General features: G+C 42.0%; 1 protein-coding gene across 1 annotated transcript in view; it reads right to left on the reverse strand.

Moving 5' to 3' along the window:
• gabbr1a (gamma-aminobutyric acid (GABA) B receptor, 1a) overlaps window positions 1–15,513 on the reverse strand; it is a 70,192-nt gene that overhangs the window by 33,394 nt on the left and 21,285 nt on the right. The window contains exons 8-12 of the mRNA XM_056381065.1: window positions 9,273–9,407; window positions 5,010–5,180; window positions 4,235–4,336; window positions 3,876–3,941; window positions 3,467–3,658 (exon numbers count right to left, since the gene is read on the reverse strand). Coding sequence (XP_056237040.1) covers window positions 3,467–3,658; window positions 3,876–3,941; window positions 4,235–4,336; window positions 5,010–5,180; window positions 9,273–9,407 — 666 coding nt within the window. The remainder of the gene's footprint in view (window positions 1–3,466; window positions 3,659–3,875; window positions 3,942–4,234; window positions 4,337–5,009; window positions 5,181–9,272; window positions 9,408–15,513) is intronic.

Consider the following 15,513-nt stretch of genomic DNA (forward strand, 5'->3'; position numbering starts at 1 on the left):
TTATATGATTTTTTTTTCTGCTTCCATTGTTCACATATGCTAATGTGCCCGACTTTGAACGAAAAATTTGACCAAACTGAATGGCTTCATAGTCAGAAACACTTTCTGTAAGACTGTGACTGATGAAGGTTGGAGTGTCGAAAACTAATCTGTCTTAAAATAAATATTGCTAAACACCTTCACCTATCTTCCAGTGTGACACCACCCATGACAAATCAAAGTGGTGGGACTGGATTAGCCACACTCGGCCCACTCATCCTAAGAAGGAGAATGATGGACATTTAATCACAGCATGTGACCATTTCTAAATGCAGAGTAAGAGATATTTTTGCTTCAAGGTGCACCACAGGGCCACAGGAGCTCTCCTGGGCAGACTAGAGGGTACTTAGACCAGCCTTAGTAGAATTAAGGGGTAATTGAGCTGACCAGGGGGGCACTTGGACCACTCAAGTGGCCCCCATGTGGACATAATGTGCTATTAGAACTGTTCTGAATGAAGGTTGTTTTTAATCCATTTGGCATTAAGACCTACTGCTGCAGTGTGACATTTATAAAAGAATAGCTTGTAAAAATACACTTGGTCGTTGTTGTTTCCTCATTCGATTTCCCCCTGCTCCCCGTCTTTATGCTAAGCTAAGCTAAGCTAATCACCTGCTGGCTGTAGCTTCCTATTTATTTACCTACAGACTTGAATGGCACTGATCTTCTCATCTCTCTTTTGGCAGTTTTTGACAAAACTTTAGTGAATTAGAGAAACTGGGGCACTCTGTTTACAATTCAAATCAAGGAGAAATACTGTTTTCTTATTGGCTCTGATGTAGATTATTATTTTCTTTTACTTTTTCTTTCTAACTGACAATTGATATATGTATAATACATGCCCAGTGGCCCACTGTGAATTACGAGATTAAATCATTAAAAATGTAGGATTAGGACGTCTTGTTCCAGAGGAAATCTCCCCTGCTTTGTTCAAAACTTTGATGTGATTTTCAACTTTGTACCAAAGTTTTGTTAAGTGTACAATCAAGCTGTTTAGAAATAAAATAAAGCGCCAATAAAATGTATCTCCCACTGAAAGCAGAGATGAATGTATGACTGGATATTATTCAAACAAATCATCAAGGTGTCCCAGTGGATTCCCTAAGACCAATTAGACCTACACACCTCCGGCCCAGCGATGTCAAATTCAGCTCATTGAAATTCCACCTTGGCATTTGGCATTTAAATCTGCCAGTACCTACTGAAAACTAGCTGACAATGTGCTATTGCAGACCCTGCAGTATTGGCACACTAGCTTCATCCGAGACCTCTATCTAAAAGAAATATGCCAATTTCAAACTTGGAAATTGAATTTGAATAGATTGGCTATGAGCAGGAGTTGTGGCTGTAATTCTTATCACCCGTTGAGCAGCACGTCAACAGCTAAATCAGCAGGTCGTGGCAGGTGCTGTATGAATATAAACAACAGCTGCTGATGAAGTGCGAGAGAGGAAGGGGGGTGGGGGGTGGATGGGGGATTGGGTGGGGGGTGGGGAAATGGTGAAAGAGAGGGGAAGAGAGAGATGGGTAAACAAGAAGAGTGAAAGGATGATCCACAACAGACCAGCAGAGTCAGAGAAGGTCGAACAATGGGAGAGACGGAGAGAGGAAGAGACGGTTTAAGCGGATTAGAGAAGGTGAACGGAGGAGAGCGACGGGTGAAACGACTCGTACCTGAGAAGATAGACAACGGTCAGACACAATATAAAAGGAAGACATTCAAAAACTGTGTGACACCGCTAATTCAAGCAACTCAATGACAGCATTCCCCCATGAAGGAATGATTATTCTATCCTCTATCAGAGGTTTAAGAAACGTAATATCACTGAAGGTCACACACAGTTCACTGAAGCTATGACATTATTGCTCTAAACACTCAGAGTCTGGGTTTTTCCTGGTAAAACTCTAGCCCCTTTTATACAGAGATCCCACTATATTGCCATTAAGAACCCCTCATTATGCCACAGCTAAACTAATGTGTGTGATTTTAGATAGCATGCTGGAATCGGAGGCAGGACATGAAAAACAAGAGCAGCAGCAGATAAGAAAAGCTAAAAAAAAACTACAAAACTAAAAACTAAAAGTAATTTTTACAGTATCTGTTTTCATTTCTGCAAAAAATGATTAATTTGATTATTAAAGAAATGCTAATGTGCATTCAGACAGAATGGGAAGTGGATTTTAGATGCAGCACAATCGCATACAAATTCAGTGGAAAAACAGGATTTATGCAAATAAGCTCAGGACGACGCAGATTGACACACACACACACACACACACACACACACACAAAAGTTTCAATATGGACAAAAAGACTATAAATCTGCCTCAAACGTGCAGTGTAAAGATGAGAGGGTGACCCACACAACCACATACACATAGCTGGTGCGTATGTTGCTAACTAGCTTACAGGTAACTTTAATGTCTGGTCACTTGGTACATGAGCTGTTTGTAGTGAATCAACACAGACTTGATGGGAATGTCTTTAGTTTTTTAGGCATTGGGTCATAAACTTAAGTATTGGGCAAATATACATCTTCTCCTGATGATGGCGCTACATGCAACGTGTTAAAGCAGCACCAAAGTTGTTACAGTATTGATCCTGAGGGGAACACACGAATGTTGTTACCAAATGCCAAGATTATACATCCAATAGTTGTTGAGATATTTCAATTAAAAACAAAAATGTGTACCTCTTGGTGGCGATAAAGGAAAAGTCAGGAATCAGGAAAGTTGACTTTCCCTTTCATGACTCTGGTGCATAATCAGCATCGCATTTGCACTTTATTCCCATTTTTCTTTGCACCTTTTAGTTGCATGGAGACATAAAATACAGGTGGTAATTGGTGTAAACCAAGCTGCTCCTTTTCTGAGTATCTGAGTATTTTTCAATCAAAATCAGTTAATGGATTTTACTGATATGCTTAAGGGTTGTATTATTTCCTCTTTCTGTCACTTCTTATTTGTAACTACTTTTTCCCCAAGCACTTGGACCTTTGGAAATACAAGTGAGCCCAATTTCTCATATGTACTCGCATGTCAAAGCACAGGTGTGCTCCATTTGATGTCGTTAGAAGCTCATTAAGCAGTTGCATTAGACCTAAGAGCCTCAAGGATTTTTACATTGTGATGTTCGTTTCACTCATTTCACTCCATGTGACATAAATGTGACTTATTATTTGTATATTACACACTATAAGCTGTCGTTTCAAGTTGGTCGTGTTGCACTTCCTTGTCACTAATTAACACACTTGCACATGCTTTTCTGTGAATTACCTGTGTGTGTCTATTTTTAATGCCTGTGAATTTATGTCTGTCTATGTATAAACTGTATATATTTATTTTGTGCAGACATCTCTCTTGAAAAAGGATTTAATTAATGTTAATAATAATAATGACGATAAAACAGTGTTTTTCGTGTTCCCACCATGTTGGAGACGCCACGGACAGTCTCAGGATTCAGCATGACGATCTCAGTGGTCACGTGTCCCTCCACGGCCTCGGTCATGTTCTCCACTGTACAGTTAATAGCTGGGTCTTTGATCTTGAACCAGTTGTCTGCGTACCAGCCGATGAGGAACCACACATACTTCTTCCCGTAGAGCTTCTCCTTGAACACCTGCAGCAGGGAGGGAGGGAGCGGGGATGAAGGGAGGGAGAGAATGATAAATAAGCATGAGGAGAATTATTCCCAGAGATGTGTTGAGTATGCTATATCACTGCCAAACAAGGAAATTCATTCAGACATTCAAACAGCTCATTACAGAGCTCAATTTCTGCTAATACCCAGTCAGGTTAAGTCTACAGGGATCAATCGAGCGGGAGAAAGTACTAACCTCACAGAAAACCTTCCTGGCTTCAGTCTCATAAAAGAGCCCCACAATGATCCTTGCATCCTGGCGCTGCATCAAAACATGAAAACAAAACAAAACATTGCTTAGTTACATCTGCAGCAGCAATATAACTTCACAATGGCACAGCTTGATGTGGCAGCGCAGCGCTCCATAGTTCCTGCTGCTTCTCAGGACGGGACATACTGCTGTTCAGGAGCTGCTAATTAGCATGGCGCATTAATTTCCTCTATGAAATCACCTCTCTGCTAATGGTATCGTGTGCAGCTGTGAGCCGGAGGAAGAGGAGAGGGGGAGAGAGGGAAAGACGACCAGCAGCTGAGGTGAATTTTTAATCAAAGCACCTTGAGGTTCTTGACAGCGACAGCCGGGTCGGTGAGGAAACTCTGGCGAACGCTGATCTCGATGCCTGCCTCCTTCGTCCTCTGCTCCAGATCGTCCAGAGTCTGCAAGATGAAAGGGAAGGACAGACAGAGAGAGGGGAGGGGGAGGTTAGAGAGGCAGCTGGACAGAGACAGAGAGAGGTGACAGGTTGAGATTACAGAAAAAGCAACAAAGGCCAAAGGGGAGAAAAAAGGACAAATGAAAAAATCAGAAGTGTATATGAGAAACATCAAGAGTTGGATGGACAGAGTGGGGATGTATGATAAACAAGATAGGAAGCATGGGAGTGAATAGATTTTTACACAAAGAGCTTGAATGAAAAGAAAAAGCGAAGAATGTGAGAAGGGAGAGGAAAGAATGTGAGAGCGGGATCATTAACCTCCATTACAGGAACCAACCCAAGTGTCATGGTATCGACCGCTGTGCCTGGGAGAGATGTATTGCTTGATCAATATTTCTCACAACCAATATTCCCGCAAATTACTTCAAAAATCCTCCATCAATCGCCAGGAGAGATTACCTGAAGGTGCATCGCATAGCCTGAGAACACAACTGCTCTCATAAACAAACACACGGAGGCAGGCAGGCAGACAGGCGACACCACACCCACGCTTTAGCAAAAAATGATAGGACATGGCGCGAGTGAGAGAGGTGAAAGAAAAGGAAGAAGAAGAAAGAGTTGGAGATAAAAACAAAAGGCGTAAAGTTGAGATGAAGGAGATTAAAGGTACTGACTGAGGTAAAGACTTCAGTGGTCTGCTGGATGGTGGCGATGCGAGTCCACTTCCACTTCTGGAAGAGCTGCACCCTGGTGGGGTTGTGGAGGGTGGCTGACGGGTGTGTCCGGAAGAAGGTGGGGAAACGCTGACGGTTGGATAACGCCGGTGAGCTGGAGCCATAGGACAGCTGAGAAACAGGAAAAAGAAAAGAGCAAAACTAAGGCAGAAAGAAGCAAAGGATACAGAAGTTTAAGGGGTGGGGGTGGGTTATACTTCTGAGGGTCCTTCCAGGCATCACTAGTAAACACACTTCAATCAAATGTATTCAAATCAGGACTCTCTTGTTCGTCCTCTGTACACAGTGTTCTTTGATGGCGACTGGTTCAAACAGCAAACAAGAGAGACGAAAGCCAGCAAGAAGACAGAGAACCACAGAGACAATCCCTGTTCCCATTTTCTCATTTTCATCCACACCCCCTCCCTCCCTCCTTTTAGCTTCTCTGCAGCGTATGAGGTGTTCTGATAAACTCTGTAATTTCATTAAAAAAAATTTAACAGGATTTCCCATGCACTCATTTACATGAAATTGTGATGACACTTTCTACTATTACAAACAGAACAAACACAAAAATTATCTAATTATTGTTGTTGCAAACAGTAGTCCCAGTGATCATCTGTTCCTTTCATTTGGACCTGTATAATGTGAATTTGTAGGGAAGAAAAGGTTTTGTGATGGAGAGACTGACTGCTAAGATGTGTGTCCAAAGCACCAGGTAAGAGGGATGGTGGAAAATGCCAGTAGAACCAGGGAGAAGACTGTTCCTCTAACAATTAGTTTCACAGTGACAACTGGAGATAAAATCCTCGACAGGTCTGCTTTAAAATGAGAAACCTGGCGTTTAGGGAACCATTACAGATACATACAGCCTATCTTCTTCCCTAGCTCTCATCTCAGCCCCATTACCAATACATTCCTCGGATTTCCACCACTGGGCCCTCCCAATGGTGAACAGAGGGGGCTTGATGATAGATGTCAAATGTCATGTACAATGTGGACTCCCCACAATAACAAATCCCTGTGGGCACAGACGGTTAGACGAAGGGATGAGTACGAAGGAAGGGAAACGGCACAGGAAGTGACAGCTGATCTGGGCACGGCAATGAAATATCTGGGAAAACCAGCAGTAGCTTTGGAGGATGACTGCGTGAGGAGAGCTAAGGTCTGAAAACACAACAACAGTCACACACACCACCCTGCTGCTTTATTCACTAGAGCAAAGTTGTATTAATTCAATGCACATAAATGTAATTTTGTTTATTGAACTATGCTACAGCCATGGGTGGCCAGTGGCTCGTGAGGCAAATACTTTGAGCTAAATGCAATTGTTAGCACGCTGACGTGCTCACAATGGCAATGCTAAGTAACATGCTGATGTTTAGCAGGTAATACTTACCACATTTACAATCTTAGTTTAACATGTTAGCAGCATGTTAACATGCTCTAGTGGTTCCTTTTCGAACTTGTGGCAACACAGAGGCCAAACACTGTGTTCCCAGGCTACTATTTTAAAAACAATCAAACAGACGGGGTCTTGTCACCAGCGTTCTCCAAAGGGTCTGGAGCATGACCACTGTAAGGGGCAGCCCCGTATTTCTGTACAACAATTAAAAACTAAACCAAACCAGGTTTGCAGCTATTTGGTCATGAACCAAAATACTGCAAAACTGAAACTTTGACTTGATTATGGCGCTAAATGAAAAGTCAGGGAATCACCATAGTTCTCGAGTGACATTGTCAAGGAACAGTGAATGCTGCTGAAATTGTAAATCTGATTTTTCAATGCTGTGTAATTAGTGTGAGCAGCACTAATTAAATTCCAATTAACTCAATTGTAGGCAGATGGCAATATCACTGGGCAAACTAAAACCAACAAAAAACTAACATGGTTAGATACCACTAATATCCCTGGCACCGTGTCTGGTAGAATGAAATAATATAACTGAGGTCAACACCTGAAAATTACCAAACTTAGAGCTCCAAGCTTTTCCCCATGGCAACACTGAAATAAACCTTCACCAGACACAAACACAATGGCAAAACTGAAACGGAGCAAAAAGCTACAGTGGCAGAAATAGACCAATATAGCAACACTCGACTCAAGAGACATCGAAGCTTCCCAAAAACCACAAACAATATCTCTCGATTCTCAATTCGTCAGTTCTCCTGTGGCCTTGTAGTAGCAGATCAATGCCCGTCTATAGCTTACAGTGCTCTTAGAAAAGGAGATTGGGATCAAATTAAGAGCCCCTCCTTGATCAGCGTCCAGTAATGGAGGTTGCTTTTGCCTCCCCAGCGCTCTGATGAGGCTGCTTGACATGCGAGGAGGCTCCTGCAGGCAGAACGCATACAGAAATAATTGAGTGTGGCGGTTAGGAGGTTGTGCCAGTGGTGGTATGTAGTAAAGAGAGACAGATCCCTTTGTGTGTGGGGAGAATTGACTGCTCGAGTTGAGGGAATGAGGCGGAAATGAAGAGTGGGAGAGAGAAGCGGTAGAGATGGAAAGGGGGAAGGAAGTAAGGAAGGAAGGAATGAAGGAAGGAAGGAAGACAGGGGCTGAAATAGAGCCGACCAGCTCCAGGCAGCGACAACAGACAAGAGGAAAGTGGAAGGCAGAGTCAAAAAGTGGAAAAGAATTTTTAATGATGAGGAAAGAAATGGTGACAAAGAGAGAAAGACCAGGAACGAGAAAGAGGGGCAGATGCCAACCACTAGAACTGATTGTTCTCCATGACTAATCTCTGAATGAAACTTCAATTATAGGACAAAGCTAATAAGCAGAGCGCTGTGAGTGACAGAGAGGCAGATCAAAAGAGAGATAAGGAGATAAACATAATAAACTGACTAATGGAGGCATAAAAAGCAAAAAGCAGAGGACAGCATCATATCTTTTGCTGATTTATAGATCTGGCATGTGCTTATTTTTTTATAATAAATGCATTATCATGTATTATGTGAGGTCAAACAGTATATTTTGCCCTCTAGCTGCAGTATTGTGGAAATGCCTTCTCAAGTCTCATCACTGATTAAAGGTGCTTTGTGTATTCTAAAAATCGATAAGCAACTACAGCATTAATTTTGGGAACTTACTGTAATTGGTAGCAGAGGACAATTATTTAGATGAGTGTCAACATCACACATTTTTCTGTTTGCCAGCAGAAAACAGAGGTCTGATATTCCTCCAGCACAAACATGGCCAAATATTTCAGTCTCAGTGTCAAGGTTTCTTTTCAGCTCATATCCCTCTCCGTGCTTTCCACAACAAAACTCCACCAGAGACAGAAACATGGGGCAAGAGGCAACATAAGCCCTGTACAGACCTGCTATTATCATCCGTCTCAGGTGATCCGATCTTAAGTGGACTGCTCTAAGTTCAGGTGTTAACGCACTGAGATCCGATCCCTCATCTCCCAGTTTCATAATGAACCAAAAATATTTGACTATTTCAAATGGCGAAAAGCTTATTTCATTAAAGCTATGAGCAGCACATTGATTTGCTCAACTACTCCGCACCCCTCTGTCTCTCTCTCTCTCACACACACACACACACACACACACACACACACACACACACACATTAACAATCGACCCACTTGTCCGATTGGCTAAAAACAACAACAGCATACGTGTTTATTTGCGTATAACGCAGGGAACTAAGATCCAATCACAAGCGGTCACTTGAGACGCATGTGGAGACGCATTTTAATGCCAGGTGTTTCATCTCTTGGATCAGTGCAGTTATTTAAGTCACTCTGGACTTAAAAGTCCTTCCCTAACTGAACTTTATGTAAAGTCTTTGTGAAAGAAAGCAACAGCTTTTTTTGGGCAAATTTGGTCCCAATTTTAAGAAAGAAGCTCTAAATAATTTAAACTATACACTCCTTCATGTGTTGTGGTTGAGCGACACGTAACACATACACACTTCTGAACATCCACACTCGAACAGAGAGGAAAGAAGCCATCAACACTAAAATACGAGTGTACCCGTGCACATTTTTAGTCCGTTTTCTTTTGTTTTCATACGAAAAACGATATGAAATAGTTGTGTACAGACGGAAATAAGTGATCATGAGAGAGAAGTTCAAACCGTGCGTACAATTGCTGTGTGTAGAGGGTTTGAACATTTAATCGTTTAAAGAAAGAAAAATTGTTGACTTGACTTGAGAGTGAAGCACGTTCTTGAGATTTAGTATTTGGGTATAAAGAGTTAGAGGCACCCACCACTATGAGGTTCCACATGCGAGCAGCTTCAGCCACCAGCGTGGAGACGCCGCTGCAGCCGGGCATCAGGACAATCTTGATAGGCTCGGTGTACAGAAGGTCATACAGCAACTTGGTGGCTTCTCCTGGGTCACACTGGAAGGACAGATTGAGAAAGTATTTAACGGACAGACAGATGAACAGATGGCTGGGTGGATCAATAATGAGCAAGAGAAATGAATTGAGGTGATCGAGAGAGTCAGAGGGAGAAAATGGGAGAGATAAGAATGAGGGAGGCAGATAGGCGAGGAAAAGGAAGACACAAAAATGGAGTGTGGGGAGATGGAGGAAACTATAAACAGACACAGAAAACAGAAGAGAGTAGATAAAGTAAAGGGAAATGAAATAGAAGTAGCGAGGAGCGGCAAAAAGGTCAATGCAAATGTGAGGAGAAAAGACAAGTAGGAGAAATAGAAGGATAAGTCAGGGAAATGGGGAAAAACCAAAAAAGATGGGGTCAAGTTAAAGGAAAGGAAAATGGCACCAAAGTAGCAGGGAGCAATAAACAAGAAGATGCAAATGTGACAAGCTGGAAAAAATATTATCTGCACACGAGTTCACGTCCACACAGCCAGCGTGTATCATCAAAACACAACACGCTGTCCACAGATCAAGACATAAAAACAGAGAGAGAGACATAAAGCAAATAAAAGTGAGCTGGACGAGCACAACAGCGGCCATCACAAGTCATTACAACCCTCCAATAAAGTCATTTTACAGCACGTCTAGGTGGCGAGAGAGTGGCTGGAATGATCCATCACTGCTCTGTCAGCCAGATTACCGACAGACCGTCACTGCCGCACTGCTGTATCTAACTTTCATGGCATCCCCTTTCGGTTTTGACTGCTCAGTGGCTTTCCTACAGTAAAGTGATTAATTGGCTCTAACAAGCGCACATTCACTTTCAAACCAAGGCCATTACAACCATTATAACACATCCCGTCCATTAACAGGAAGACCCTTCTGCAAAAAACATACCACGAAATAATAAATTCCCTGCTTATTGTCTCCTGCATATCTTCTGAAAGCCTGGAATTTGTTGAGCTGCTTTGACCACATTTGCTGTTCGCGCTTCGCTCACCATGTTTGCTACCAAAATCACAAGTCTGTTGAACAATAATTTGGCAAAAATAGCAAATTCTATATGCTGCAGAAATGGTTTGATTAGTTTCAATTAATAGTTTGATACTTTTCACTGTAACCACCAACCCATGAGATGTAGTCCTAAGTAAAACTTACATGGACTAGTGCTATAAACCGACCAGTAGAGGATATATGAGGCCAAGTTTGAGAAGTTTAAAAAACATGGTGACTATATATTGGCTGAACATATCCTAAACAACAATCTTGATATGGATCCCTTACATTTGTTTAAGAATAGTTATAATCAGCCGATATATTGACCCGGCACATTTATTGATCCAACTGTAGTACTATAAAAAGTTACATGAACATGACTATGTAATGTACGTTCCAATAGAAAAGTCTTTTTCAAATAAAAAGCCTCGTAATAAAAATGTTCCAGCCCCAACAGAGAGTGCACAGCTGAGTCTCTGGGCTGTCACTAGAGGCAAAGACGCAGGGCCACATGACCTGTCTGCCTCTCAATTGCATACTATCAATTAGAAGCAAAATTCCTAAAATAATAATAATATTGACAAGATAAAAAATTAAAAAAAACACCAGTATATGTCTGTACCTTCAAAACTGTCCAACAACGGCATATTACCTGAAAATATTTATGTCAAACTCATCAAGTGTTTGAATTTACCAAACCATTGCAAAAGCCAGGGTGTTTGCTCTTGGGTTACACCTGCCAGCTAAGTATCTGAAACATTTGAGTGGACATTGGGTTTAACAATTTGTTGTAATGGTTGCTACTTGATCACCAAAACACGCAGCAGAGAAAGCGTGTGAAAAGCCGTCTTTAACGTCTGTGGACTCGCTGACCAACAACAAAATAAATCCCGTGAACCTGTCCATCTTACTGCACTGCGGACACTCCTCAGTTCACTGGGTTAACAGCATTATTACTGACTGGGAAAGCAGCTACACAATATTGATGTTAGAAGGGAATAGGCAACCTTGTGCAACGCAGGGCTGAGAGGCTGCAGGTTTTCCTCCCAATCAATCACCACGTCAGCTGATTTCACAGATCACTTCCTCCTCATTGGTGTTTCTGGGTAAAATCAGCAGCTGCGGTGTTCACCTGGTTACAAGCCTGCAGCCTGATGGGCGCCCACAGCACACGGCTGCTTATTCCTCCCAGAAAAGAATTGCAGTGTTATCTTCACGTGAGGGAGATGCAGATTGACGCACAGAGCTTTTTAAACACTGTCTTTCCCGAAGGTTATTTGTGTTCTTTGTCGAAGTGGCTGCTGGCTGGCTGCACGCTGAGAAGAAGCTTGTTAGCTCTCTTGTGTTTTAACTTAACCCTGATGAGCGGTACTTCACTGCCTACACTGATTATCTTTGAATTATTTAATCAATTTATCATTGCCATCCAACATCACAGTTTTTAAAAGCATCTTGTTTTAATAATTTTCCCAAATAACTCGCTGCTCATAACGTGTCCGAAATTAGAATGAAATTAAAAAGTGCAGATTCTGACCTTGTAGAAGTTATTTATATATTCAAACCAAGACATGGAGCTGTTATCCCTTGACATGTTTAGTCAAAACTATATTTCTACATATTACCTAGCCGTCAGACAAAATGTTTTAGAAAGGTATATATATATATTGAATTGGAACAAAGCTAGCAATAGTGTAGAATTCAAAGTTTAAATATAGCGTAGCGGGCGTGGCTGCAGAGCTTCAATTAAAACATAAGGGGAGTTATAGATGGATGTTTGCTTGGAAAATATAATGGCATGCATGAATGAGAAAAAACACTTTTATTGGGTGTTATGCTGGTGGCAAACCTAATCACAAGTGGAAAACATCACTTCAAAAAGCCACTAAAATAAAGCTTAAATTCTGATGTTAAAACCAGAGCAAACAGAGAAGGAAAGGTTTGGGCTTGACTTTAGTCTTTTGCAAGGAATAATTTTAGCTGTTTCACCACCTAACAGTTACTTATTCCATCCTTATTCCACAGTGAAGTGAAGCTCATACGAAGAGGTTAACAGGCCACAGAGGTGTATAGTGAAGGGGGTCTATTCATGGGCACAGTTGCAAAACAGCATCTGACTCTATATTTGAACCTTTCAATCATTCAATGTTTTCTATGAGCAAAAGAAATACAACCTTTGGTAACAAAACGGGAACAAGATGCTGTAAGAGATGTAAAAAACACACAGTCTCCCTCATGAAAAAAAAATAGAGGAGCAAACAGGGGGTATGGCAGGTATGCAATAAAGGCTGAGGAATCTCTGCTATTCTTGGAGGTCTCTCTTCTACAACCCTCTGGGGTCATCAGCATTTCCACTTTCATTCCCAGCCCTCCTTGCGCCATGAGAGCACCTAGATTGACAGTTCTGATGCCATTCATGTACACATTCACATTTACACACACACACACACACACACACACACACATTCACACACACAGATTAGTGCACGTGTGTGTACACAGTCATAAAAGTACACTCATACAGCTACACATACATATATGATTTAGCACCAGCACTTCTGTCGCTGCCCTTGGTGCTGAAATTCCCCGAGCTAATATCAGTGTCGATGTTAACATGCCGATGTAGGATTTCCAATCAGTCAAACCGAGCCTCCGAGAACCTTTGACAGAAACTGTTCCCTGGGCTGAGAAGAACGGGAGGGGACACTGGCTTGTCATGATACACTCTGTAATTACGCTCCAGATTAAATAATAGAAAAAGTATGAAAAGGGGATAAGATAAGGGTCTGGGGGACAGCCTATGTGTTGAATCGCAAAGCACGCGCAGCTACATCTCCTAATTTCCTCATAATTACATCTGGCACCCCACGCCAGGCTTGTGTGCCAACGGACATGCATGAGGACCGGTGATGAATGCGGGTTACGCCACAGTGGATGGGAAATTGTGTCATGGCTGCCAATTAAAATAAAGGGCGGAAGTGAGGGAAGCACCTTGTTTCACAATTTCTCTGTATCCCCACTGTCTCACTCCTATCACTGTTAATAATTGATCAAAGTTTGCAGTCTCGGCTTTGATATATCCATGGCAACGGCCTGCGCGAACAGTGTGTGTATGTGTGTGTGTGTGTGTCTGCACGTACTGAATGTGTGTGCATGTGTGCGCGTCCGTCCATGCGTGTGTAGATCTCAGAAGGCTGTAAATAGTCTGATGCTGTCGCCAGAATAGCCAGAGAAACAAGTCGTCTGCTACCACAGGGTATCTGCATCCATTAAAAGGACAGGCTGGGATTAAGTGTTGAGCTTCATGAATATTGTATGATGTTGAACAAGCTGAGGACACGCTTGATACTCCCAACTCCAGTGGTCACAAACTGGTGTGTGTGTGTATTTAGGCACCTGTTTGCCAAATCCAAGTCAAACTTTAATACATGTCTCGCATTCGACACTGCTGTATGACTTTAAAGATGCAATAAAAGTTCCTCATCATGAGAAATTCAGGTCAAGAGAGGCTGATGCATAATTACACTTCTCCAGCCTTGATCTTGAAATGCAAGCAAACAAAGGGCCAGTTACACCCTTGTCTTAATCTCACAGTTAAACAAAGGCTTGTGCTCGCAAGGTGGAGATCTTCTCTCTGACCAAACAAGTCATAATAACTGGATCTAAATATCATAGCTAATTAATCCCTTTTCTTATAATTGCTTTTCTGCCTCTCAGAGGGTAAGATCCTCATTACTATTCAAGCCAGGTGAAAAACGTTTGCAATCAGAAGGTAAAAGCCTCATTCCAAGCACACTGTACCCAGAGCAGGAGTAATAACCCACCACCCCTCCACCCCCTTGACTTAATTCAAGGAATTAACCAGCATCACTCAGACAATGTTATACCAGCCTCTTTGAGCTATTCTATTCAAAAGGATCTGCATCTATTTCTCGAGCCGGAGGCACCAGCGACTCCTGAAGCACGAGGAGTGATGTTTTCCAATCCCTATGAAATCTGTTCATGCTATTGCTTTATCTTTATGTTTATGGCTGCTACATCTGCAGCTGCCTGCTTCACTACACTTGTAATCAGAGGATGCACACACACGCACACAGACATACATTTGATCTGTTTAGCATTTGATTGCAAAGAACAAGGTGCATGTATAACAGAATATGAATAAGCATGCATTGTACTATCAGCTCTGCATACATTCAGCGTATGAATTTGCACACATATTTCCACAGAGCTGAAACCTTATTTGTTTCTGTGGTTTGCTTCAAGAGTAACTGTGTTGCCATGCCAACTCTCCCTCTCTCTCTCTCTCTCTCTCTCACACACACTCACACACACTTACACACACATATACACGCACTCTCTCTCCCTGCTATTCTGTTTAACAGGATTCCAATGCAGAGCCTTGTACACCAATCAGAATAAAGCTCGTAGCAAATTTCTAACCAGTCCCAGTACAGTTAACTGTTTGGTGCCCCGGCCTCTCTCCAGGCATCTGTCCTGCAGCATGATTGATAACAACCCTCAAGAGAGGAGACAGGGGGGATATCCAGTAATTGTTTTCGTGTCTCCACTCATCCCTCTGTTGAGAAAAATGGTTCCTTTTGGGGAGAAACTTTCAGAATAACAATTAGGACGTGCAGCAACAAGGCGCGAATAGAACTATTTTTTTTTTTGACAAAGATAAATAATGTGCTTTTTGATTGAAGTCTATGTGAGTGCAGTGGGTGGTAAACTGGGGCAGTGAGGGGAAATGAAACCAGTTGGGGGGGGGTTATTAGATTTACAGTGGTTGATAATGCTGGCATTTTAAAATACCACGATTAATGATTGATGAGCAACAAGCAGGAGGTGTGTTTGTTCACTTTTTTACAAACTAGCACTGTGCATGGTGTGGCAGTCCCCTTTGTTAAGCAGAGTGAGGACGTCAGGGTTAGTTACCAATGGAGTGTCCTTTTATGAAAGCTCTTCTTTGAGATCTGTAGCTTGGAAAAAAGACGCTTCTATAAAAATAAAAAAAGGCAGCAGGTACTGTTATTCAAACAGACTAAAATTTCATACACCTGCCAAGACTCTTGAGAAAACTGTAGTAATAAAAATAAAATACACTCCATAAAGTCAGGAAATGTTG

Source organism: Seriola aureovittata, chromosome 7 (genome assembly GCF_021018895.1).
Source record: "Seriola aureovittata isolate HTS-2021-v1 ecotype China chromosome 7, ASM2101889v1, whole genome shotgun sequence".
NCBI lineage: Eukaryota > Metazoa > Chordata > Actinopteri > Carangiformes > Carangidae > Seriola > Seriola aureovittata.